This window comes from Strix aluco, chromosome 19, assembly GCF_031877795.1.
Source record: "Strix aluco isolate bStrAlu1 chromosome 19, bStrAlu1.hap1, whole genome shotgun sequence".
In the NCBI taxonomy this organism is placed as follows: Eukaryota; Metazoa; Chordata; class Aves; order Strigiformes; family Strigidae; genus Strix; species Strix aluco.
Genome location: NC_133949.1, coordinates 5,242,230 through 5,269,336, shown reverse-complemented (window position 1 = coordinate 5,269,336; position 27,107 = coordinate 5,242,230). Strand labels below are relative to the sequence as shown.

The 27,107-nt window shown below is 43.3% G+C and overlaps 1 protein-coding gene across 1 annotated transcript in view; it reads left to right on the top strand.

Annotated features, from left to right (window-relative positions):
- The window catches only part of GALNT17 (polypeptide N-acetylgalactosaminyltransferase 17), a 224,616-nt gene that overhangs the window by 46,293 nt on the left and 151,216 nt on the right, over window positions 1-27,107 (top strand). The window contains exon 2 of the mRNA XM_074845117.1: window positions 10,805-10,988. Coding sequence (XP_074701218.1) covers window positions 10,805-10,988 — 184 coding nt within the window. The remainder of the gene's footprint in view (window positions 1-10,804; window positions 10,989-27,107) is intronic.

Here is a 27,107-nt window from a genome sequence, read left to right as displayed (position 1 = left end):
GGTGATTCTTCATTTCTTTTCTTACCAAATGCCAACTTTTTCCCCCTTTCCAACAGGCTAATTTATAGAGAGAGGAAATGTTTTACGAAAAAGAAAACAAGAACACGCATTAAAATAAACCACAAACACTAACAGCTTGTTATAGAAATACGGTCTGGAAATAACAGATTCCTTGTGAAAAATAAAAGTGCAAAATATTATATTTAACCTTTGAATGGTGTTTAAAAAATGTTGGCTTCTGGTTCTTTGGGTTCTGTTCTCTCTGTTTCCATACTAGTTCCTGTGGCTCTGCTCCAGTTCCTGGGGGCAGTCCCATCTCACCTCCGGTGTAACTCTAGTCGCAGTTTCTCTGGGGACAGGATGGATTTAAAAAATTCTTGTTTCCCCACCTTTGGCTGTGTGGTCCTGTGCTCTCACTGAAGCTTAGCATCTCTGTAGTGTGCCCAAACAGCAGCTCCCCCAAAGGGTTGTGATGGGGGTGGGAATGGACTGCATTAAATTTTACACTGGAGCATAAAAGCAGCAATGCGGAGTCAAACAAAAGGTTCATCTGAGAGTGGGTTTCTGACAGTGGCTCGTAGGAGTGACTGCCTGGGGATGAATAGTTTGCAGAAAGACCCCACAGATCAGTGCCTCAGCACAAGCGAGAGGGGTGATGTTTTGCTGCTTAGGGCAGAAGAGTTTGGGAACTTCCCAAACTGCCTGTACAACAGAAGATGTTATATTGAGCAATGTATCCTTATTTTCCTTCGTGTTTTCTGATGCTTGGGTTGTATCTCAAAGTAAATGAGGAGACCACAGTGTGGAATCACAGAATCATGGAATGGTTTGGGTTGGCAGGGACCTTTAAAGGTCATCTACTTCCACAGGTTGCTCAAAGCTCCATCCAACCTGACCTCGAACACTTCCAGCGATGGGGCATCTATAACTTCACTGGGCAAAAGAGTTGTTCTTGCCATCTTCTCTGAGCAGGTCTTGCATGTAGGTGTGTGTCCTGCCAGACTGATTTCCAGGCAGCTCAAATAGGAAAACAACATAGTTTGTACTTGCTTGAATTGCAATCTACCTTCTAAAAATAAAGCTGCAGACAATTGCTTAATTCATCACCCAAGCGGGCTCATGACTGACCAGCATAAATATGCAAGATTGCTTTTACCCTTGGCCTTTCTCATTCAGGCTCCTGTGTCCCAAGCTATCCAGAAGGCACTGAGTCAGTCGGTGTGTATGGGAATAGCTTGGGTGCTTCAGCAAAGTCCATCAAGTGCAGAGCTAGCACTTACGTGTGTGCTGAATCAATACACCATTAGGTGCACGGACCGGGGACCTTGTCTGTCTTTTGAATGGTGACGCACCCTAAATTGATCTTTGGAGTTACTGGAACAGTATCAGATTTTTAATGTGAGGTTCTGCCATGGTTTATGTTATATTGCATTGGTAGGCTACTAATACAAACACTTCTTATGATACTCCATCAGTTTTTAGATAGCTGTATGTTAACTCATAGCAGATGTATTGCTGGACAAAGCTTTTAGTGTTGCTCTTTAACCTCGCTGCTGTCAGTGTGAAGAGAAGCTGTGGCATCTCGCTCCTGTACAGAGCATCCACCTCTCACAGAGCATCTGTAGTAGCAGTTGTGTGCCTGGAGTCTCGCTCTTGTCCTGGAGCCTCAGCAGGTAACTCCCAGATTTATGGCTGGTTGTGGAACAACCAGCCCTGTTCACATGGTGCTAGTCTGGTCTTAAGAGGGGAAAAAGGCAAAACAGGCTTGGAGGGAGAAGCCTGTGGAGCGTTTTGTCTGCAGCCACTTGAGTGACCAATGGTGGAGATAAAGGGTCCTTGAAAGAAATTGATCCCAGATTTCTGGTGCTGGAGTGTCTTACCAAGAAGGTGGGTTTAAGCCATATGAATCTAATTGTATGGCCTCTGAATGAAGCTGCATGTCCCAGGGTGCTGTGCTGTGCTGGGGGAGATGTGCTCAGCTGTGCTGGGCATCTGTTCTCTCTCTAATTAGGTCACATTACTTGTATCTGGTCATGTTGGGTGCTCTTCCATAGATCTTCCCCTGCCTTCTCTGAGACTGTTCTTTGCTTTCTTATTGGTACCGGGGTACCATGATTCTTTGTGATGGTTTACGCCAATTTAAAGTAACTGTGAGAAGATTGCTTTAGACTGTTCTAAACGCTTCATGGGAACATGTTGCTGTGTGTTGGAGGGGAAATGATTGTGCCTGCATCCCAGTAAGACTGAATCCTGAAAGCAGGCCTTAGGCCGGGCTTAATAAAGTGAGCTCTCTGGAGTTCTTCAACATCTTGAACATGGATACAGTGTGCCTGGAGTCAGCTGCCTTGCTAAATGATCTCAGTGATATTTTTGACCCTGATTTTCTTTTTTGTTATGCACTGTGATCTACTTTTTGCCTTTTTTCCCCTCTTCTCTCCAGTAAATAACACAGATATTCCAGAATATGATGGTCCCATATGTTAGTCAGAGGTATAAATTTGTATTTGTGTCATAATGTGCGAGTGAGATTGCTACACCACATTCTTTTCTTTACCTTTTCTGCAAATACACTTCATCCATTCCCCCTCGCAGATCCGAGTCTGTTATCTGGAATTGCGAGTCAGCTGCTGGTGCTGCATATGTCACTCCATTACTTGGCAGCTGCCTCAAATATATCAATGCCTTGCCTGTAAAATATATATCCTTTCTCACAACGCATGTATCTTGCACCTGCTATTGTAATGATGTGGCTTATTCCAGCATATTTCATCCCCAGAAGCACTATGAACTGCATCCCAGTCACAGGAGTCCCTTTTCCCACAGCTGATGCTTCAGGGTGCAATCACCAGCTGCTGAACAGCATGTGCAGGGGGGCACGAGGTGAAGGTAGGAAGAGGACGGGAAAGCCACATCCATTAGCAACTATAGACCACACCGAGGGCAGCAGGGTGTAATTGGTTATTTTGAGACAAACCTTTAACAACTATAAGCAGTTGGCCTCTTGATTTGAATTTCTCATCTGAAAGGGGGAGCTGCCAGCAGCAGGGCATCTCCTGGGGTGGTTATGTCAGTACGTGCTTGGGAAGAGCATAGCTCTAATTAAATTGCCAGGAATGCTTCGCACATGTCCGGGGTTTTCCCTGAGATATAAATCACCTTCAGTCTTGTCTTCTGTATTTGAACAAGATACCTATGCATAAGACTCCCATGGAAGCACTGCCTGTTCTCCCTGCTGAGCTGCAAAGAGCTTTTCCTAGCCTACAGTTTTCTGACTCGAAACCAGTTCTGTTGCTAAGTTCTGCTTTTTTTTCAAAAAGTTATTTTGAAAATGTGAAGCAGAATGGTAGACGCTAACATCTTCAGACTTCCAGGGAGCATAGATCTATGTCCAAGCTCTTCTACTAGTCCCAGGTTTTAGAATCAACTAAATCATTCCTCTGAACTAAACAGCCTCAGCCAGTTGAAGGATTTCTGTTATTTTGTGCCTCAGGCGAATCTTGATCAGGAAATTACCATTTGGAACCAGAACTTGGTAGTGTAATGGCCTAAACAGGGCAAGACTGGCTTTGAAATTCTCCTGATGACTATATTCTCCTTGCAACCAGTGCTGATCTTCCCTCTGGCTCTGAAGGTAATTTCTCCCTGTTTCCATTTCCATATAGATAAGAAAACTTCAATTCTGAATATGTGTATGTATGTACATATATAGGTGTGTATAAATGTATATTTATGTTAAAACATTTCAAACAAGGCTTCAAACTCTATGCAGTTTGACTGTGCTCTCTTCTATCCTTTTCATAGAGTACAAGGTGGGAAGAGACCTTGACATTGTCTGACTGTTCCCACAATGATGTAAGCGCAGCTGTGCTTTAATCATTCCTGATACAGATGTTCATTTACTCTCTCCTTAAATATATTAAATAATGAGGACCTGTGCCTGACCTGGGCAGCCTGTTTTGGTCCTTGCCTAGATGGGCTACAGGAAAACATGTGTGATTCTTGCACACCCACCTGTCACAGTTATTTAAGTGAAATCCTAATGGTCTCTTGGACAAATTCATTTTAGTGAGAATTAATCAGATAATTTTACATACATAGGAGCTTTTTTGGAGATGACGTATGCTGGACTGTATTTTCAGTTTGTCCATGTGTGGCTAAAATCCCTGCTTGCCACGCATGGGCCCAGCAGCATTCATCTGCTGCTTTTTTTTCACATTTGTCATTCAGCATGAAGCCAGGGGTTTGAAATCTTCCTGAAACCACCTTTCGCCAGTCATCATGTTCATGTTTATCTCTGCAGTAAACCAACAAATGATTTGCATGGCAAAGAACACCAAAACGCTTTGTGGATCCTTGCAGCTGAAGGAGATGTTTAGATATGCTGAAAGACAGCTCACTAAGAAAGTACTACCAAATGGAACGTGATAGCATTGATCCTTTAGCAAGGGGGATTTGTCAAAAGCCTGCTGCAGCATCTGATTTTGGGGATATACTGGCTTTTGATAAGTGGTCAGCCCTGGGAAAAACACACCTAACATGTACACGGAATAAAATTATATAGGGTTCAGGGGAATACTGATATTTTTTCCCCTGGACTCTAGTATTTAAGCTCATTTTTTAAATTTGTATTTTTTTTTTTTTTTAAATTTATTGTTTCCTCCCAAGACAGTGATCTCTTGCTTTCTAATCCCTTTACTGCTACTTTTGGTTTCCTTTACAAGAGTATAAGGATGCTTTGGGGAAGCAGCAAGAGCGAAGGAAGGCGACAGAGCCAGTTGTATTTGGTACTCCCTAGACAAATCCATCGCCCTTTAACAGCCCGTGGTTGCAGGTTACACAGGTGTAACCTACAGTCAGAGGAACTTGTGTTATTTAGTCTAATAAACAAAAGGTGTTAGCAAAGACTGGGTAAAGATTTGTGAAAACTGCTGCAGAAAAGAGAAAATCCCAGGTCTCGGGTTCCACCAAAGCTGCAAAGGAAAATTGGTGGCTGTTAGTCTGCCAATTACCCTTATCGTTAATGAGTCCTCCCTTTAATAGTCTGTATTTGCAGCGATCAGCAGGACAACACTAAAAACTTCAGCAGTTTTCCATAATTTCTAGCATTACCTATGACATTTCGCCCTTTGGTATCTACTCTAGTTTCTCATAAAATACCTCTAAAAGCTTATCTGTTGTATCCTCTCTTTCCATCTTCACTGAGAGGTCACTCAGAGGCAATATCCACAGTGTAACACATGGCACATATTAGGCCATTTACCTCATCGGTTTTGCTTTTTTTTTTTTTTTACCCTGAGTCAGAAATTTCTTGTTAGCCTTCAAATCTCTGGTTGAAGTGAGGCCAGAAGCACACATCCCTGGGAGAGCTATTTGGGCTGGAAGATCCATGGAGCTTAGCTTAGTAAGAGCTGTACTTTTCAAACACATCTGCTTTAATTTTTTATGCTTTTTTCTTTATGCTTCCCTTCTTTTTCAGCACCGTTTCAGTATTTTTTATTTCTTCTTGAGGAGGAGGGCTCCATGTACCTCTTCCCTATAGCAATGTGCCTTTCAGTCTGAGCTATACGAACGCTGTAGCTCATGCAGCAGGAAGGACACAACTAAAATTTTTGTTTTTCTAGAAATCTTTCCTATATTATTTCCTCTTGTTCTTTTCCCTCCTCCACCCTCAGAGTTAAGGCTCAAGACCCCTATTTCTCAGAAATGCCTTTCAATTTCAGATACTCTTTTCTCTTTGCTCGCCGCCTTAATGAAACAAGCTTTCCTGGCTAAGGTTTGTATTGGTAGGGTTAACGTTTTCCTTCATCTAGGCTGACATGTAGCAAAATGCTTTTCTGACATGCCTCCTGCCTGGGGAGCCTGTTTGGCTGGGTGCTTTATAAATGAAGGCTGTGTATCACATTATATTGTATTTCACCAAAGGTTTTCTCTATCCTAGAAAACTCTGTCTCCTTACAAACTACACTGCCAGTTTAAGGAGAGAATAATATATTTACTACAGCTGTAGTCAGTCTAGGAATAATTTGGCTGTAAAGATTAAATTTTTATATCATCTTGAAGAAAACCAACTCTTTTGTCAGTCCTCAGGGGATCCGATGTCTGGCCGTTTCAGTAGGAGTGGCTCAGATCTTAGCAGCTCTAAGTGGTGTCTCTTTTTCCTTCTATTCCCGCAATATAAGAGCCATACGCTCCTTTGTCCCAAAGTTCAGATGCTTTAGGAGATTCTGAAGAAAAATCCTCTTTTCCTTCTAAGGTACTTGTGTGAATGTGGCTTAACGATGAGTGAAGCTCACAAGTGTTCAGAGCTCTGATCTACACTGAACATCTAATCTTGATGCAGCCCATTACCATCTCATGAGCTTGCAAAAAATCACTAGGGAGTGAATTCACTCCAAAGATCAAGCTTTTTTTGTGGGGGATTAGTGCTGTTTATCGCTTTAGATAGGCTGAAGCAGGCATCAGGAGAGACTTTTTGGCAGTGGTTCAGCACTTCTGCTTCGGTGCCTGCCCAGAATGATAGAGGATTTGGTCTGTGAACAGTTCCGACTTTTGACTTTTTAGCCCAGTTCTTCAAGGAAATAAGCTGATGGGATCATGCTCTTGCTTCTTTCTTGTTCGTTGTATCTCTGTGTGTAACTTCTGGCCCTTCCAGGTGAATTTGAAGCAGCTTTGGCAAAGGGCTGGAGGTTTTCAAAGTGTGAAGAGGCTACAGGTATGTGCTAGTAAGAGGCCACAGCCGAAGGCTGGGCTGGAAACCAGAGCTGGACGGTTGTGTGTGTGGAACAACGGGCTTGAGGCGATATTCCCTTTCTGCTCCTGCGTTATCAGAGCCACTTAATCATTCATTTGCAGCCGTTTGAACATGATATGAGAGGTGGCTTCTCCTTTTGGGACCCAAATGGCATTTCCATGCAGGCGGTGAAGGGCAAACATAAAATGGAAGCAGGTGTGTGTGCTACCTCCAGAAACCTCTGGGCTCCTGACATGGGCCAGGGCCCCACTGCAGTGATGGTGGTGTAAGTGGGGACTGAAAAAGGCAATTTGGAGATCAGGGGAGATGGGTGGGAGGAAGGGGAGCAAAGAGAGGAGAAGAGACAGTTGCACATGGGAGTCCTCTCTAGAAGGTGGGCTGCTGGGCTTGGGAAGCATGTGGGAGTCTCTGTGCACCCACATGTGGGTCAGTGCAAAGCCCAGGGAGCTCCCTGCTGAGAAGGAGCTTTCCCTGGGTTTCTGCCTGGGTGAGTGAAGCACACAGGCTGGGCTGAGGATAATTTCTGAAGTTATAGCAAAACCTTGCAGAAATGTGCTCTTCTTAGTACAGCCCTAAAATGGAGCTAATAAAAGTGAATGAATGAATGCAATGGCTGGTTCTGCTGTAACCATTTGTTTTCGGTCCTGCCTCTCCTGAGGTGTCTTTTCAGCCATTTGGAAGCAAATTTCTTCCTTTTCTGTTTGGATGTGAATCATCCTTCTTGCCAAACATAACTTGAATCTTGCTTCGAAGTGCTGTACACCAAAGTGACATCCCAGCTGCACGGATGAACCCTTTTGACAGACCGGACTGGAGGGTGAAATGTTTAACCAACACAAAGACAGACATGGAGACTCTCCCTGTCACATCACACCTGGGAATACTCATCTTTGTGACTATCCCTGCGGGTGTGTTTGCTATCCTGGCTGCCACTGAAAGAGAAGGTGATGGTCTCAGGGTAGTGCCATGCCCAACACGTATGAATCGATCACCTTAATTGATTCCTTTGGTTAAATTACATGGATTTATCTGTACTTACTGAGACAGGGTTTATAGTAGTAGAAGGACTGAGGAGTTCATATGCAGAAATAAGGAAATGTACTCCGTGACGAGGGAGAAATGTATGCCTGGGGGTGTGTCATGATTATGGTCTTGGAATAAAGCAGTTAATGGCATTATAGGCTCGTCACTCAAAGCTGTTGAATATAAAGTCATGTCTGGGTGTTTCTCTGGTGCCTCTGCAGTCAGAGAGGCTTTATTCTGCCAGGACCTTCATTTTGCCTTGTCCCAGTGGAGCCTGCTACCTTGTGTCAGCTGAGGGCATGGGGGCACAGATGGGTCTGTGTTGACTCTGCCCATGTCTTGACTGTATTTTGGGAGAAATGGAGTGTGCACCATCCCCTTGTGTCTATTTATTCTTTAATAAAACCACAGATGGGCAAGTAAGGAATGTGTCCTTCTGCTGTCCAGCAGCTGCCACCCTGCCTGTCCCCAGTCTGCATCGCTGGTGGATGAGAACTGAAGTTTTGGCTGTAGAGTATACCCAGGCTGCAATTTTGGTGCAGCCAGCTGAATTCCTTGGCAAAGATACCCTTGGCTGGGGCATCTCCTACTGCTGCTAATACCAGCTCAGGTCCACCAGGCTGAGCAATGTGGAAAAGGCTGGTATAGCTTGTTCCTGTGGCCGCTGGTATTTTGAACACTGAGAGATAGATTCCTCGACTCTAATTTCAGATACTTTACCGAGATGCTGTATCTGGGATCCCAGTTACCTTAGTCAAGACAGAGGTAGGCACCTCTGGAGACTGATTCAGATTTTCGAGCGGATGAATTAGCCTTGGAGGGATGAGTCTTCCCCTGTTGACTTCAAGTGCTCTGGGAGAAGTGCTGCCTTGCGGTCTAAGTTAAACAATTATAATCTGTTGATGATAACCTGAGCTTGTGGGGTTTTCTAAACCTGCTTTAAACAGAGCAAGGCACTGTGGTGTTAGTGGTTCTGATATCCCACTGGGTGGGAGCTCCACATTCCACTGCCCAGCGCCAAGGTCCTCCATCCACAGAGCCTCTGCCAGCCCTCATCCAGCTCAGAAAGTTCCCACTTCTCTTCAGCCCTTCTTACAGATGTGTAGATTCAAAGCACCAATAGCAAAAGCATTGTGGAAATGAGAAATGTGCTAAAACAAATGAAGAAAAGCAAAATCAAGCTTTAAAAGCAAACTGGTAGATCCTGAGGATACTTATAGTATGAGCATACTACATGCTGTGGAAGGACTTCATAGCTCTATGTTCCAGGCCAAGAACTAGCATTGATAGTAAGAATTTCTTACAGATTTTGGTGGAAACATTTTCTGGAGAAGGTGAGGAAGAAGGAATTAAACTGAATTTCTGTTAGAATGTGTCTGTTACAATGGTAAAACCATCAGCTGATGAACTGAGGAAGCTGTTTTGTCTTTTTGGTGTAACAAGAAACATGATCTTGGGTACCATAAGGAAGTTTATGCATCTATAGGTCCACTGTTCCTGAGTAGAAAGATCTGTTTTTGATAAAGAAATAGACATTTTGAGAAGAATTGTCTCTTTGTGAGAATAATTTTTCTTGAAATACTGTTTTAATTCTGTTGGAGTTTGTGTCTGAAATGAAATTGGTATCTCTTCTCTTCGTAAGCAAGCTGAACCTTGTCCCTCCAGCCGTTTGGGGTTAGGGAGTTGGCTGAGTGATCTTCTAGCCTTCTGCAGGCCAGAAAGTTTCACCTTTCCCAGCTTTCTTGACTTACTCCTCTGGCTGTTGCTGAGCCTAGAGATGGAAAAAGGCAGCGTGGATATCTAATCCATCCCCACGTCACAGCTAGTTGCTCCTTGCAGTTGATTTGTTATTGTTGTCCTCAGATAAAATCTAATCAAGCCCAATGCGGTCAGAGGGACTCCATCAACTCTCAGAAGCTCCCTAGTAGGGAAGACTGTTTAGAGGTTTCTTGTCAAAAGGAATAATAATAATTTCTATTCAAGTGCTTCAAACTGTAATTTACGTTCATAGGTGATTTTCTTACTGCCTCACAATGCTACTTTTTGAGGACGAAAGTGTTTAAATCTGTGTCGTGTAGGTGGGGAGGCAGAATGTTTTGTCCAGGGCAGTAGAAATCCATGGTAGGTTTGGGAGCTGGACCATGCTCATTATGAAGCTCTGTGCATAACCTCAAGGTTATTGTCCCGTCAGAAGCATCAGTGGTGACCGCAGGCTGTTCTGCTCTTGGAGTCTGGCCTCTGCCATTAAAACAAAGGTGAATATATCCTGGTGTCTTTATTAAAAAAACCCACAACACAAACTGAAAAACAAAGCAAAATCATCCATCAAAATTTCTTTTTTCCTGACAAAAAGAAGAGTGTGAGTCTCTGCTAATGAAAAATATTAAAATTCCGGGTATCCTGTATAATAAATAATAACATGAGCATGAACTTGGCTTTCCACAATCATCACCAAATCATCAATATAGCTCTTTTTGTTTTGAACTTTGCCTATTTCCTTCAGCTGTGCAGATATAAATAAATAATTCCACTTGATAAAGGTCTGGGAATGCTATACTTTAAAAGATAAGAAAGCTTTGAGGGGAAATTGTTTTTAAATCCATAACATTTGTATGCTGTTCACTGTTCATACTGAGCAAAAATTCATTCAGTTGGCAGTTAACCAACCCTATTTTATTCTTACTCTGTGTTCAACCTATCCTTCTCCTGGGGACATCTAACCTTATATGTAATTACCTCTCTGAGAGTGGGAAGGAGGCCTAAATAACCTTCCTAACAACTAAATAAATGCACAGATCCCTGGGATGTTATCAGTTGGATGCTGGTGGCAGTGCTATCAGGAACAGTGTGCCTGAGCCATGAAGAATTTCAAGACTTGAGTCCAGTACTGGGCCAGAGAACTACAATTTGAAATGTTTTCAGAAAACAAAACCAAACCACTCTGGATTTTTAGATTATTTTTGCTTCTTTTATAGCTTGGAAGTACCAGTGATGAATTTTAACAGTGATGGTGGCTTTTTTTCTCTCGAGGTCTGTCCAAGTCACTCGGTCTCATTGAAGGCTATGGTGGACGTGGTAAAGGTGGGCTTCCAGCCACCCTGTCTCCTGAGGAGGAGGAGAAAGCAAAGGGACCACATGAGAAATACGGCTACAACTCCTACCTCAGTGAGAAAATTTCACTGGATCGTTCCATACCAGATTATCGTCCAACCAAGTAAGTACCAGTTGCTCCATGAAGGGGTGTACAAGTTTAGATACCGTGCGAGAGCCAGGAGTGATTGTTGCTTTCATATTCGGGTGTGATACTGTTCACTGTTCCCTCCTTATCATTCACAGGGCCGTGCTCAGTAATGAGCAACTGATGTAGTTTGGCTGAAACTGAGATAGTTCATAAAGACAATTTATCAGGGGAAAAAGGTGAATTTCTTCCCACTCTTCTCTCTCGCTTTTTATTTTCCTAAAGCAATACATTATTTTGGGTGGTAGTAATGCGATCAGAAGCTCACATCTGCTTTCGTCAGCAAAGGGCTGTTCACTGAGCTGTTGGCCTTTGGTGTTTATTACCCTGTGAATGTGTGCAAATACTCTCCCTTTCTCCTCCCTTGTCAGCTCCTTCATGTCACTGCAAGACCCCCGGGGCTCTCTGGCTGCCCTCCTGCTCCTTCCAGCACAGCCCTTCTCCTGGGACGCTGCTGTGGGGTCTCCTGTTGATCTTTAAGCAGCCCAGAATGGTTGATTCGAGGGAGGGGGCAGAAGTGCTTTAACCCTTTACCACTGCAGTGGCAGGAGGAAGGCATGAGAAAAGGCTTAAAATATTAGTCAGAAAGAGTAACAGCTCCTGAGCAGGGACACCTCTGCAGACACCTTTGAAGGGAGCCCAATGGATCAGGTAGCAGCATCCTTTCTCTACTATTTTTCCAGAATGACCTTTTAAGATGATGGTGATGTTTACTTCTAAGCACCATAGAAGAATAGACTTTAAATGAGATGCCAAATCGTTTTGTTAAAAGTGTGAGAAAAGACGTGCTGTAAGTTTATCTGTATGAAAGTTAATTTTAGATATGGCTATCAGAGTGTTCTTCAAAATAGGAAAGCATCAATTTGTCCAGGCCTGGAGTGAAATCCCTCATAAAAAAATGAGTGACGAGAGATTCAGATTCTGAAAGATACATGTGCAATGCCTGTGTCATTAGGACAGTGACAAAGCCATTGCTTGGCATCTGCAAACCATTGAAAATCATGCAGCAGGGGGATGCAGCTACATGTCTCCAGCATACTGGGAAATTGTTAAGGATGTGAGAGCATGGAGAGCTTTTGTTCCTTCACTTCTCTGCGTGCTGCATGAATTTCAAGCAGCCACTCAGAGTTTCCAAGGCTGTCAACCACTGACAACAGAAATATTTGGATGAATTTCCAAAGCAATGGAGGCCCAGCTTCCAGTTCTGCTGGCATGGTTTGTCTGGACAAAATGAATTGCAGGTACAAATTGCATCTTTGGCTATATGATATGCAAATTCCACTACAATGACAAATCCTTGAAGTGAGACCTTCTCTAGCAGTTACCTGAGTCTGAGCTTATTTTCATTTCTCATCCAGAACTCTGACTTCTAGCAGAGCCAGCATTACTTTGTGAGAATTAATTTGAGAAGTAATGTTTTTTCAGATCTCGGCGGGAAGAAAAGGATTAATTCTGACATTTTTAGGTTTGCATTATATTCTTCCTCAGTGCCACTATCCGTCACTTCATGGGAGGGTTGTGGAGAGGACAGAGCAGGCACAGCAATTTATTAAAAATACATCGTTTTGGAGCCAGGCTAATACTTTGGAGAGAATTTGTGGGTACTGGCTGCAGCTGCATAACTTAGTGTCTTTTATCTGTGTAAGATCCTCATGAGTGTGTCTTGGTATTGTAAGAGAGCAGTTGGTCTGGTTATGAAATAGGCTTGAGTTTGCTGCAGAACTTGAAAAGTTTCAGCTTTTTCTAGTTCTAGCTTCAAGATCCATTTGCTATTTTGTACATACAATTTTATGGCTGATTTTATGAAGGGTTTAATGCAAACCATTTAAGTCAAGTATCCTGGTCTCTGATTAAAATAGATTCAAGTCAAAGGAAATTAGCCTAAATGGTTTTGAAATTGCAGCATTAGTGGGGGAAAAACTGTTGAAAACCCTCCAGCTGATAAGCATTACAAAGCATGTATTAGTTTTAAATATAATAGCGAAGCCTGTTTGGTTCAGCTAAAGGCTGTTCAGCGTCTGGAATGCCGATGGACTCAGACTGTTCCTAGCAGTGGCTGTTGCTCATGCGTTCTTTTCTTTTTAGTTTTCTTGCTTTTTAAAGAAAAAGGTTAACGTGGTCAAGTATCACTCTCCTGTGTGTTGAGTTATGCTGGATCAGACCTCCCTTTCCTGACCCCTCTTTGTGACTGTGGCCAAAGCGAAGGGGAATAAGGGGAGTTTCGGGGAAATTAGGCATGTTTTGTAATCCTTCTGCATTTAGACTCCCTGCACCTTGTGGTCAGCATCACTAAGGGTTCAGAGACGAAGGTGTGCCTGCTCAGAGCGATTTGCAAGCAGATGCTGGCAATGAGGAGGCATCACGAGTCCCAGCCTTTCGAGTCCCTGCCCAGAGGCAGCAGAAAGGATAGAGGTGGGTTTCCCTGGAGAAAATGGTCCAAGAGGTGTTGGGTACAGGATGGTGCTCCGGAGAAGGTAAGGTCTTTCCCAGATCTTTCCTTGCTTGTCTTGATTTGGGGAATTGTAGTGTCTCTTTTTGGTAGTTTGGATTATCATCTTTGTTTTGATTATAATATTCAGTTTATTTGAGAGGTTTTCTTTTCTTAAACGCTGAGGCTGCTTACCTAGGCCAGAAGGTAGAAAGTCTACCCTGCTGTTCACCACTTGAGCAGTATTGGATTCCCAAAAAAAGCGCTGCTGATGGTATGGATACATGAAATAATGTGTGTGGTACTGATACCATAAGGGAGCTGCACCTGTAAGACCTTAGTCTTGAGCTTAGTAATACAGGTGCTTCTGATCCTGGCCTTCTGCTTGAGTAGGAAAGGTTGTGTTAGATGTGCACTGCAATGTGCTCTTAGAGTGAATCAGATAATGGTATTACATTTTGGATGACTGAGAAAGCTACTCCTTTGGCTAAAATAAAAGAGGACTAGTATTTTGGTGCAAGGGACCTTAATTCACATCTCGCTGTGGAACATAATAAAGCATAGGCAACACATTTCTATCTTGCTTGATTAGGTCTTTGGACTTTAAGATGAGATTCCTGCGTGTTCTGGAAAACAATTACTGCTTCTAGATTGGAAGTACCCAAGGTGCAGCCTGCAGACTGTAGGACTTCTACACAAATCTCAAAAAAAAAAAAAATGAGATGGAGAGATTTTCTTCAATTTTCTGCAAAAACTGTGAAGGACAAGGCTGATCTGTGAGTTTTATTGTTGATCAATTCACAGCATTTTCTGCTTGCTAGTGAAGGATGGGAGGGTTTAAGAAGACGTGTTATTTTCTTTATTGAAAGTGAAGCATATTTACATGGGATCCTACAGGCTGCTAACATTCCCTGCTTTGATACTAGATTTTATGCACCTCTATTTTATTCTGTGATGTATGATTTAATGGGAACCCTTCCTATGTATAGCTGGAAAATAAAAATTGCTCTGTTAGATCAGTCTGCCTGTCCATCTTATCCAGTATCTAATCTCCGATAGTGGAATTACCAGATGTTTCAGGTTGAAGAAATCATATTAAGGAAAACTATGAAATAATCTGCCCATCTGGTACATTCTGTCTTCTCTATTCTCTCTTTTCAATCCTATCTAATATAAATGTGGAGTTCTCATTATCTCTTTAAAAGTCTGTTCCTTTCTGGAATCCTGCTAAGCTCTGATTCAGTGGTATTTTATGGCATTAAGGGATTAAGGAGTAGATTTAAGAAAAATAATACCCACAATTGTTAGGACTATTGAATCATTGGGTGAAGATGACATATTCCTGCTGCTGCGAATCTCTCAACAGCTGTTCTCGTGTAGGCAAGCTTCAAGATACTGAAGTGAAGAGGAAAAACAGTGGAAGTGGTAAGCAACAGCTTGATCTTCAGATGTTTTGAGGGCTTCCCAGCCAGGAGACACCCTACCCCTTCCTCCTGCCTGCCTTGTGGGTCCTGCGTATGGGTCAGGCAAAGCATGGAAAAACTTTGATGATGTGTATCGGGAGCTTGATCTGCTTTTGTTTTCACAGCATGCCCCTGGTAAAAGGTTTGCATTTGCGAACGGGACCACGTGGCCGTAGAGCAGTGTCTGGGTAGAGCTGTACCATCACCTGGAAGCCATTGCTAAAGATTAAACAGTTACATATCACTGATGTGATTTGAATTTTTCCCGGTGGTGTGTTTGGGGGTTGAATCAGTCATTACACTCAAGTGTCTCAAGTGGCTGAATCACCCGTTTATTTCTGTAGCTGCCTTCCTTGGGAGCAATTGGGCTTTTTAGCACCATCTGGCTTTAACTGGTTTTATTACCAGACTTCTGTGTAGCAGCAAGTTGAAAGTTTTTCTTTGGGATGTAGTGGAAAAGACAGAGTTTTAGAGAAGACCTTGGGTTGTTCTTTGACAACGTACTTAAAGGAACTAAATCCATTCTTGATTTTGTTTTTATTTGAAGTGCTCTGTGTGTGCCCTTTGGGGGCTCTCAGCATGCACATACTGGGTGCTGGAACATATTGTGGGGTGGAGGGAGTGAGCTGTAGTGGGAGGTGCTGCTCCCTCTGGGGTCTCTCCCCAGCGCTGGAGAGCCTCTTGCCCTCTGCCATGGGGCTGCCTTTGGGCCTCAGCCTCCACTCAGGTTACTGGGATGTTGCAGGGCCAAAGAACTGGATTTTGGTTTTATAATCAAAACTGAAGACATCTTTGGAAAGTCACGAGTGTGGATGCGACTTAGATACATCAGGACTGTCCAGGAGGATGGGCCTTGGAGAACTGTAATTAATTCAACGTCCTGTGCATGAGGCCACACCTGCCTTCACATCTCTGTTGTGCTGGACCCAAGACGTTCCCGTCCTGTGCTGGATGCTGGCTGTACCTGCTCTCAGGGGCTTCCCCTGCAGACTCCAAGACTAGCAATGTTTTGTGCCATGAGGCTCAGCCTGTGCCCTGTGGTTGGCTTTGATGGAGCTCAGGAAAGTTTCCTGTGCTATCATATTTATTTTCTTTTGAGGAAGAGCAAATCTTTTCCATTGCATAAACAGCTAAAAAGACCTGGCTTTGCAGGTGCCTTTATCTCAGTTTTCTCTTGTGCCGGGATACTGAAATGAGATACTTTCTCAGCACATACCATGACTTGGGCAGGAGACTGTCCCGTATGCTGCTTCATACACCTGGCATCACGTGTGTCTTAGTGTCTCGTTTCTTCCCCAGAATAGAACGCAAACAACCTCCTTCAAGCTTTGCTTGAAGCAAAATCCTTCTGCCTCTCCCCAAACGAGCATATTATTTTTGGTAGACATGGCTGACATCTGCAAATATTATTGAGGCAAGGGAGAGAGCTTTTTATTAGTGGTTTCCTCAAGTTTTTAGTAGCTGGAACATTCCTGGAGTTGCACATTTGTGATATGATGCCAGTTACTTAGCCCTAGGGTGTTTAGCCAGGCTTGATGAAATGAGTCTAAGGAAAAGGACAGAGCTTGAGGAGACAAAAACAAACTACTTGAATTATGCTGGTGATATTTGCTGGGAAACAAGAGTTTCATGACTGTTTATTTGTAGTCACTGCTGTTTATTGCAAACAAAGGAGGTCAAAAGAGCTCTTTTTCTCTTGCATGCACAATACCTTATTTTACCTTTTAAAAGACGTTTTTGTTTTGTGGTTTTTTTGCAATCCTACATACGAACAACAGCAAGGAAAAGAGAGGCAAAATATAGTGATTCTTCTTCATCAAATAACTGAAGGAAAAACTAGCAAGGAGTCAAGACAGCATAAGAAGGAAAAACACCATGACTGTTTCAGATGTGAAATTCTGTTTGAATAGCATGTGGGAGTGTATTAAAGGATATTTTCATCTCCAGGAAAAAATCAGAACTAGTTGTGTATCTTCTCTCCTACTAGATAGTTGTGGGTCTGATCCAGTGTTGTGTAAAAAACACTCTTGCCCTTGGCTTTTTATGGCTTCAGCCGTAAAAAAGGAAAAGGAACATTTTCCAGTACTCGCTGAAAATTTTCTGCGAGAGCAAGTGAAGAAATCGAGCAGTGAGTATCAGAGTCAAAGCTCTGGCATAAAGGAAGCGTCATCCAGGAGAAGGCTCATCCAAACTGGATTTGCAGTTTTGCAGTTCAGAGACAGGTCGCTGGATATTTTCTCTCCGTGCATGCCATCCTGCCCAATCTGTCTGATCTCTGTGTGGCTTTAGGCATTTTTATTCTGCCAGGCTGCACATGTTCCTGGTGCTTTCCAAAGGAATGCTTGAGGTTGTGCTGAATCTGTCCTCTCCATGCGCTGAAGATCATGGGAGTACGAAGGTACTTGCAAACCCAGCTTCAGACCTGAAAAAATTTTGTTTTTTCTTTCTCTGGCATCATCAAGGCACTTGAGATGTGAGGAGTCACTGCTGCTGTGTTGTGCGTGCAGGCGCTGCGGGGCGCTGGGGGAGCCATGTGCACCACCTGCCTCCCCAGGGATGGTGCTGCAACTCTTGGTGACTTTTAGATGATTTGCACAAGAGGAAAAAGCTGCTTTATTGCTGCATTGCTTTTCTGGTACTAATACAAACTAGCGTGCTATTGAATAAATACTGCTATTGATCTTTATTCCTCAGGCATACTAGTACGCGTGTATGGAGAGATTGTTATTGGACTTTCAGTAATTCTTTTTCTTGAAAACGGGGCAAGTCAAGTCTCTAAAGACACACTTTTCCAGCTGTGCTTGGTATTTGTTGTTAATTTTTTTATCTCTGCTACTGTGACCTCTTAGACGGAGCCAGCTCCATGGCACACACGTGCAGGCAGGTAGCATTAGCTCCGCTGAGAGCTATGAAAAATCAACCTGGAGCTGAAAGAGTCTGACTTCCTGGCGAAAAGTTTAGGGTTTTATTTTTTATTTCTATTCTGGATTTAGATAGGGACATAGGATAACTTTCTTTTGAAGTCAAGGTCATTTAAGTGTACTTTGTCTGACAACCGTGCATGCTGTGTATGGAGTCAGAAGTGTGTCAAAAGCCTTTGGTGCTTCGAAGTCCCAACATCAGCTTTAAACTCAATAAGAAAGTGCTTTTGGGAAAGTAACTCTAGAGTTTGTTTAGTGGCTCTTATAAGGTTCTCTTACTATTGTTATGCTGCATAGTGCAGTCTTGAAATGCTGTGACCATGTATTTATATACACGGTACCCAATTTTTTTTTTATGTGATAGATTCCACTAATTGTCGTTTTCCTTTCCTGACTACAAAATTATTCCCTATTCTTGTAAGTTGGGAACATGATGCTTCAGAGAAGACTCCTATGTGTGAAGTGTGCTATAAAACATCTGCTAATGTAAACATAAGTATCAAATGCATGCTCTGGTAGAGGATGGGATCAGTATAATTTAACAGCTTTCTTCTGTGCTCTTCTGAACTCCAGCACTGAAAAATACCTGCATTATCATAAATAATTCTGACTAAAGTATACTTATGAAAAAGAATGAACCAAATTAAGCTTTGGATACACTTCTAAGTTGGCTTCCAAAGGAATCCAAGCTTATGTTTGTGCCATGGATCTGCTTCCATGTATTGCAGAGAGCTTTTCTATTGCCATGGGAGCTTTTAAATAGGTTGCATATTCATAGCCAAACCAAGCAGAGATACGAGTGAAACATTGGTGTCTGACAGCATCAGTCCTGAAGTCACTCACTTAGTGTTCCAGCATCCACGGCAGTCTGGTGTGTTGGCTCACATGGCCGGAGGGTTGTTGCCTTGAGCTGCGGGTCTGAACGTGCGCAGCTCACTGGGATGGGTGACCCCGGGCAGTGGGTGAGCTTGTCCTGCGGTCAGTGGTTTGTTTCAAACGATAGTCAACCACAGAGCATGAATCCTTTGAAATAATTTTAGAGATCATTACTGAATTTTCCTCCTCTTCTCCTCCCTGTTGTTCCCAAATTGTGGCCATTCAATAAATCCTAGACTGAGGATTGTGACTCTTCTTCTTCGTACGTGTGAAATAGCTTTTGTGCATGGGGAGAGATGGGTAAGTAGATGTGACACTTGTAATTGCTCTGGCTTTTATGTCCCTTAGTTCTGTCTGAACTTAATAACTTTATTACAAGAGCCCCTCACAAAAATAAATCCTGTTCTGCACGTTCTGTTTTTACAACTTAGTAGATCACTTCTTGTTAGAACTTGCTGAGTAAGTAATGTGCATTTAGAAATGCCCGTATATCCCATAATATTTAAATTGTAATGCGTATTTTTGACACCCTAATTCTAAAATATAAAGCATAACATTTCTGAAAAGTACTTAATGGAAATAAGGTAGGTGCTTTAAAAAACAAATTTTGTGGGGATATGTGGGGGGTTTTAGAGCTTTAATGATCAGAAGTAGTTTATGAGAATGTAGTGTTCTGAATCCCTAAACACTAAAGTGTACCACACAGCATTAGGTCTTTTAAGATGCTTGGATAATAGAAAATTGTTTGCTTTTTCATCTACTTCATAGGGTAGACACAATTGATTTAATATTGATAATCCCTTTTGCAAGAAGACATGTGCAACTGAATCAGCAAAATACAAACTAAAATAAGCAATCAATGAATGGAGCATGATTAGGAAGTGGCAATATGAATAGCAGTCGGAACGCTTGCTTTCTTTTAAGCTTGTTCATAATCTTTACAAAAGCCAAATGAAGATCAATTCATTTCCTGGTGAAGCTTTATTTTTGTGAGGAGAACATGAATGAAGCTTGTTTGAAATCAATAGCTTTAGTTTGTGGAATTACTTGTCACCAGTTCAGAAGGATATGCAAGGTTTTTGCTTCCCTACTGAGATTTAAAGACAAAAAGCAGTACAGATATGTAAGAAACAGCTGAGAAGCAGTGTGTATGACTGGATTAAGGAAACCTGAGCAAGCTTGAACCTGCCTGTGTGCGTGTGCACACACCATGTGTGTGCAGCCAGCAGAAGATTGTAACATGATTTATAACTTATTGTATTTCAGCCACGGTGCTTTGCAGCCCAATCATGAGTAAATCATTCAATCCAATCAGTGCACCATTGATATATAAGAATTTACCTCGCAGGTTTTCAGCTGCATCAATACAAAGTACATATTGGTTTTCTGTGGCAAAGCAGAGTATGTGCTGGGCCAGGAGGGGATCTGTGAAGAGCTACTGGCTGCAGGCAGAAAAGAAAAGCAAATTCTTGGATGTGTATTAATGTGTTAAGTTTGTGCAGGTGGGAGAAGATTTTGTGTTGGGTCTTGTGGGATGCAGGTGAAAGTCAGATGATATTCATAAGGTGAGGACAGGGAAGAAAGCTCCTGAATTTTTCTACTGTGTGGTTTGCAGGTGTACATCCAAACTTCTGGTGTGCGTAGATAAATGACAGGTATGTGTTGGGAAGGTGTAGACCTTGTGTCACTGTATGTATGTCCGTACAAGTTAGCTGTTTGTGTTTTGTGTCTACTCATATCAAGTATATCATGACCACTGCTGCCTAAAAATGCATCCAATAAGGCAGTCTGTATTTACAACCTGAAGTTGTTGAATGCATGTTTCTCTTTCGGGGGCTGTTGGTGGTGGCAGGGTGAGAAAGGAGCTGACATCATGCGTGTCAGGCTTTAGATACTCCTGTTAGTGTCTCTGTTGCGGCAGAAAACAAATCTATAGCCTTAAATCATGTTCTCTGGGTTTGAGTAATAGTAAAAGACTCTCTAAAGTAAAGTGTCTATGCTAGGTAGCTGTGTATCTGTTGTCATTTGGATCTCTGCAGATAAAGTCAGGCATAGCAAAAAAGGTCTGATACCCAGCTAACAGGGCATCTCCAGCTCATCACTAAAAATTACAGTGGATTTTTTTTTTTTTTCTTAACCCCGTAGCAGTTCAGCTCTTCCTTGATTGCCTGTATTGGGTTGGATCCCTTCCTAACCTGCCTAGGAGGTGTATAAATGGTGTTACTGTTTTGCACTGGAGTAAACTGGATGACCTTTCTCCTTCTATGCTTGCGCTCTGATGTGGTTAACTTTGTCTCCCAGTTTTGCTCTCTTGTATTTTGTTTTGGCAGAGGTAGAGAATGCAACCTGTAACAGTAGAAAAGCCATACAGGAGCAAATTTAACCATAGAATAGTGGTTAAAATTTTGACATTATTCAGGTGGTATGGGTCTTAATCTGTGGAACAAAGGGAAACTTCTGGCATACCCGAGTGAATCCTTGGCCTTTTGCATTTATTGCACCAGAAAAAAAAAGTTGCATGAAAAACTAGAGTACAGACAGTGTGGCCAGCCATTGCTTTTGAACTCTATTGCCACCTACCTATGTGGTCTTTCAAGTTTATTAACCTCTCCATGCTTCATGTCCCCTACCATTAAGGGAGCACCAGTATTTATAGCCAGTTAATTTCATTCAGTTAACTAGTACCTGAAATTGGAGTACAAGTAAAAATGCAAATGGAAATCAGCCTCATCCTCTGTTTTTTGACCATTTTGCTATTGCTTGTGACTTGTTTTTTTTTATTTTTTTCCAAATGAAGCAGTAAGTATCACTTAGCAAATGGTGTGTTACTATGACCTCAGTGAGCAGCCTGAGCTGTCTGGATGTGTGTGGGGTGGGTTGCGGTGGTGCCAGCTCCGTGACTCTGGGTTTTGTAGAGCTCTCCTTGTGTGACTTCCACCATGCAGAAGTTTGCCAGACAGGGGTGAGCAACATCCCTCTGCTGAGGCTGATCTAATTCTGGCAGAGGTTAAGTAAACTTATACAGTGATTTCTGTACATAACAAAAAAGGTTTAAAAACCTCTTCATCTTCCCAATTCATAAACCCATCAGCAGAGTGGATCTGTTATTACAGAAAAGAAGAGCTATCTCTAAAAATCCATTGTGCCTTTTAAGTTCATCATTTTTATACTAGCTGTTCCAGCAATGGCATCGTTCCACCCTGTGTTCCAGGCAGCACAAGCATTGGCCACTTTTCTTATTCATTGCCCTAAGTATGTACTGGGCATGTCAAAATCTTGAGTTCCCATGAGATCTATTCTAGTAAGACGCTCCTATGGTAAGGCTATATACCATAGATTTCATTTTAAATTTGGCAGGTAAGGCTTATAGCTGTGACAGTTTTATACCTGAGTAGAGCTGTGAACTTTTTGGTAAAGCTTGCTGATGTGATTGCCACCCTGAAGTCACTGGCCTGGGAGGCTCTGATGGGAGGATAAGGGCTCACTTCACTGGACAGGCCCATCTGAACGTTCAGTCAAGGTCTGCCTGTAATGAAGAGAAAAAAAAAGGCATTTCCACCTACCCAAAAAATAGCTACATCGGTCTGTTACGCCAGACTGCGATATACTTTATACCTTGGATAGAGGGGTGGAATAAATTGTCCTTTGGCAATGTCAGTGTCTCTTCATTGACCTTGAAGAGAGCTTTGGCTTCTACTTTTGACTAAGATGTCTCTTAATTAGCCACAGGCAGTATTGTGCCTGCATGACTGTCTATGTGGGTAGTAGACACCTCTAATAGAGAATGTCAAAACATACACTGTTAATTTACAATTTCACATTACTGCCTTTCATCCCGTGGTCTCTGAGCACTTACAAGCTTGTAATTGTTGAGGATTTGGTTGCCCCTGTGTAGCAGAGTCAGCGTTCCTCTGCTTGAGGGCACTGACTGGCGCGGTGCCAGCCCTTCCTCTTGGAAGCACAGGGTCTGCTCGGCAGTTTGGCGATGAAGTTGAGAGCAGACCTTGCATCGTGGCCTGATAGCTCAGGATCTGCACCGCACGGGAGGTCAGGGCTCTTCTCTCTTTGATGTGTCGATGCCCGTCTTGTAAAATGCTGTAGACAGCCATTTTCAAAGCCTGTTCCTTCAGTCCGTGCCCATTTTGACATTATTCAGCGTTCAGCTCTGTTTGGAGGGGACTGTTTTCAAAGAGACAGACAAAACAATGCTCCTAAACTTTTTCCCTGTCAGATGCGCTTTGCCCGGAACAGGCCAACAGACTGGCAGAGGCATTGCAGCGGGACCTGTGGGTTCTGTTCCTGAGCCCTGCTGACTTCCTGGCACCTTGGGACTGACCACTTAATTTCTGCACTCCTTCATTTGGAGCAGTGATAACATTAGCTTTGAACAACGTCATGTGGTGCTTAAATCACTGATGCCTTAGTTAAGGGGAGAGAAGCCTCCTTCTCCTGAAGACTCTTGACAAACTGAGAGTCCCCAGCTGTGCTGTGGATGTTCATGGTGTCCAGATGTGGCCCTGAGGGAGTCCTATTCAGCTCTTTGCAACATAGTCATGCAGAGCAAAGGTCTGTGTCTAGCCCTGCCTTGTCCTGGTGTATTTTGTCACTGTGGGACTGATGAGGAGCAGACAAAGAGCCGGGGGGCTCAATGCAAGAAGCAGGTACATTGGACGTCATCACTTGCGCTACCCTGAAATGTATCTACCTGATGATGGGCACCCATAGGCTGGCTGGGGGATTGTAAGCCACACTGTGTGTTAACCTGCTCTTGGGACCTTGCTCCACCAAAAAGAGTTCTGATGCTCTGTCTCTATAATGGGGTAAAATTGTTGGTACATCATATTTGGGGAGTGCTCTGAAAGTGCGGTTTTGGGAACCAAAGGGTCAGAGTTTCCTAGGCACTGAGAGAGGTATTGATAATTCTTTTAGTTGCAAGATAATGTTTGCTGCAGCTTGCCTTTATAAGAGCTTAGTGAAACAGCAATCTATATTATAGTAATTTTGGGGAGAATTGCAGTTAATGTGCAGAAATTCTAACCAAGTTGTCTCTTAAGCACCCTTAGCTTTAATGTTGCAGTTTCATATATCATTGTAGGAAAGGCATTTAAAAATTTATGAGCTTATTAAGTTGAACTCTGTCTGCTGCTGAAGCACGTTTTATAGGAAAATGTACAAAACCCTGTAAAAGCTGTGCCAACATAGTTGAGCACTTTCATGATGCTAACAGTGTTTTTAAGGACAGTAAGTAACAAGAATCATTTATTCCACTAATCAAAAGAATATTTGCCTATTTAAATATTCAAACCCTCAAGCCTTATACAAGAATGAAATGTCAGGAAGGGATAAGCTCCTGATAAGCACGTTAGCTGGATTTATTTTGTGTGATGGCCAGCAAAGAAATGATTAATAACTGTGCGTCAGGAGCCACATGGGGGAACTACTGGGTGCTCAGAATTAAAAATAAAAATATGTGTGTGTGTGTGTGTGTAAATCTAGCCACTTTAATATGTAGGAGAGGAGGAAATCTTTGAAAACCTGTCATCAGGATCTTTTAAGGACTGTGGTCTCCATGATCATAACCATCAAATTCTTTGTGTATCCTATCTTCTTCCACAGGCATGTAGGATTGGGGTTCCCCTGTCTATTTTGTGCCACCATACAACTGGCACAGATTTTCATGCCTATTTCTGTCTGCCCAGTTCATGAGTGTTTGTTCACACAAAAAAGATGGAGAGGGGTCCAGTAGGATCCCCATTAGTAGCCATAGGGTAGCTTCATAGGATGTGGGAGCAACCCTAAAGACTTGGGATGATCTGCAGACCATGGGTGTTCAACTTTCTCCATGGCGGTTCCTGCTGTTGGCATTTCAGAAGGACATGGAGCAGGGATGTCATCTTTATGCAGTGTGGGAGAACTGTGTCTTGAACAGCCCTAAAGGGCATTTCTGCAAAGATGAGTAATGGTGTGGTGTCAGAGCTAATGAAGATGTAGCTATTAAATAGATACACTGCTCATCAATCAGCCTGAGCACCTGTCAAAGCTAGTACAGAGGGCTTCTGCTTCTGAGACCCTCTGCCATGTGGCAGCAGAAGTAGTGGGTCCAATACCTGCATGTGGCCATCAATGTGTTCCGTAACTTAAGAGCATAACACATTGCTGTGTGCTTCCAAAAATTATCTCATACGATGTTCCCTACTAATTCTTACCTGTGCCAGACATTAGTCAGACTAGTTAAATTGTTCCAATGCTCACAAAAAAGCAGCCTACTGTTATTTAGTTGACCTTTTCTCCTGTGTGTATTTTTCATACTTGACATCCATCCAGAGCAGAGTAAAGCCTGGCCATCCTGCTTGTAACATAGACACTATACATCGTGTCCTTCATATACTGGGTTCCAGGGATGGGGAATCTCAGTGGCTTCGTGCTGGAGGAAGGACACAAAGCAATGGGTAGGCCACGGGAGGGCTGGACGTCTGCTACGGAGGCTTCCAAATAAGCAACCCACCACCAATTTAAAAAAATAAATAAATGTATTTTTTTCTAAAACCACCAATCAGCCCTCCGTAAATTACAGATCCGGATGTCCGCAAGAGGAGGACAGAATAACTTTCTGGGGTTTAACAATAACCCGAAAGACTTTACAAAACCCCACTCCCCAGGGGTTTAACGGCAACCCCAAACGCAAACTTCACTTCCTGGGGTTTAACGGGAACCCGAAAGGTAAAACAAAACCTCACACCCCAGGGGTTTAACGGCAACCCCAAACGTAAACAAAGCTTCACTACCTAGGGTTTAACGACAACCCAAAACGCTCTATCACTCACCTGGAAAGTGAGGGCCTCAACCTCGAGGACCTGCTCAGGGCAGCGTCCCGACCCAAGGCACCTCAAGGAGTTTCCCTGGGCGGCGTTCCGAACCCAAGGGGAGAGTCCTGACCGCAGCGTGCAGCTCCAGGGGACGAGCTCAAAATGGCTCCCCCAAGGGACTCCGTTTATACCCAGACCGAATCTGACCTGTAGTCAATAGCGGCTCCCATTGGTCAAAGGTCTCAACTACCGCGAGACCCTGAAAACAAAGACAGCCAGAGGCTGCCACGTTTCAACAACCAGGAAGCTCTGTTTTCACTGGGCGGATGCACCTGCCACAATGTCAGCAGGGGGAAAGCAAGAAAATCTTACTCTAATGTGCTATAAAGGTTTTACAGTAGACTTCTACGTTCCTGGTGTGCCCATAATTCACTTTTGGGCAGTTGTGTGCATCATTCTTCATCACCTCTTCAGCTGTCAAGCAGTGACAGTTCCTGTGCTGGTGGAAGTGGAAAACTTAAAGCCTGAACCACATTTAAGCCTCCAAATAGGATGTGCTACTTTCTCATAACAAGTTACCTTGCACTGATGTTCAAAATGAGTAGAAATTGGTCTTACCTAGTGCTGTTCTATAGGGTGGGACTTTGTGTTTTGGGGATTTTCAGCATGCTGTGCACAGCATATAGAAAGTTTTGCTATCTGTTCTTGGTTATTGAATGTAAGGAGTTGGTAAAATTTTCCTGTGCTTTGTGGAGCACTAAATAACAGAGATGCTTTCTTTCCAATCAAGGATATTGTGTGTGTGGGGACAAGGCACCTGTGAGCTTTGCTGGCTGTCTTGGGGCAGGGGTGTGTGCTGCATTACGAGGTGAACAAATTGCAGTGTAACGCTGAGCTCCTCCTGTGCCTGCCTGCCAGGACGAGCTCTGCTCTTGCAGTGACACTCTCAGGTGTTTTCCTTTGCTGTTTGCAGTGATGGTACTTGTGCCCGGCGTGCAGTGGCTGCCTTGCCTTTGCTGCCTTTCTGCACTTGCATACGTTTATCTTGAAAACAGCATCATCAGTCCTGGAGCAGTTGAACAAAGGGAGTGCTGATGCTGTTGCCCATAGCGAGCTACCCGAGCTTGGGGGTCAGAGCTGAGTCCTGCTCTGTCTCCGCATCTGGAAGTGTGGGATCTGCTTTTGCAGCTGGCGGTGGTTTCTGAGGAGCCCCTCAGGACCTGTCCTTTTGCTGATGACTGAGGAAGGTTTCACTGCCAAGGCGAGCGGCTGACCTGCCTTGCTGATGGTCTGTGCTGGAGCCATGACGATTTGCTCGTACCGGAGCATGGCATGCCTGTCAGGCAGGGTCACAGGTTTGTCTCAGATTGGGGACCTCACCTACAGCTTATTTGGGAAGGGCTTTAAACCAAGGGCAGGCGAGTGATGGGGAGCTGGGGGAGGCATATCCTTCCTCTTACTATATTGTAAGACCCCACACTCTGCACTGCCTTTGGCTTTCCCTCGATCTTTGTTCTTCAGTTACTGATTAGATGTGCGTTTAAGAAAAAAATGCAGCTTGGGGGAAGATGGTTGTCCTCTCCCAGGGCTCTGATGTGCCC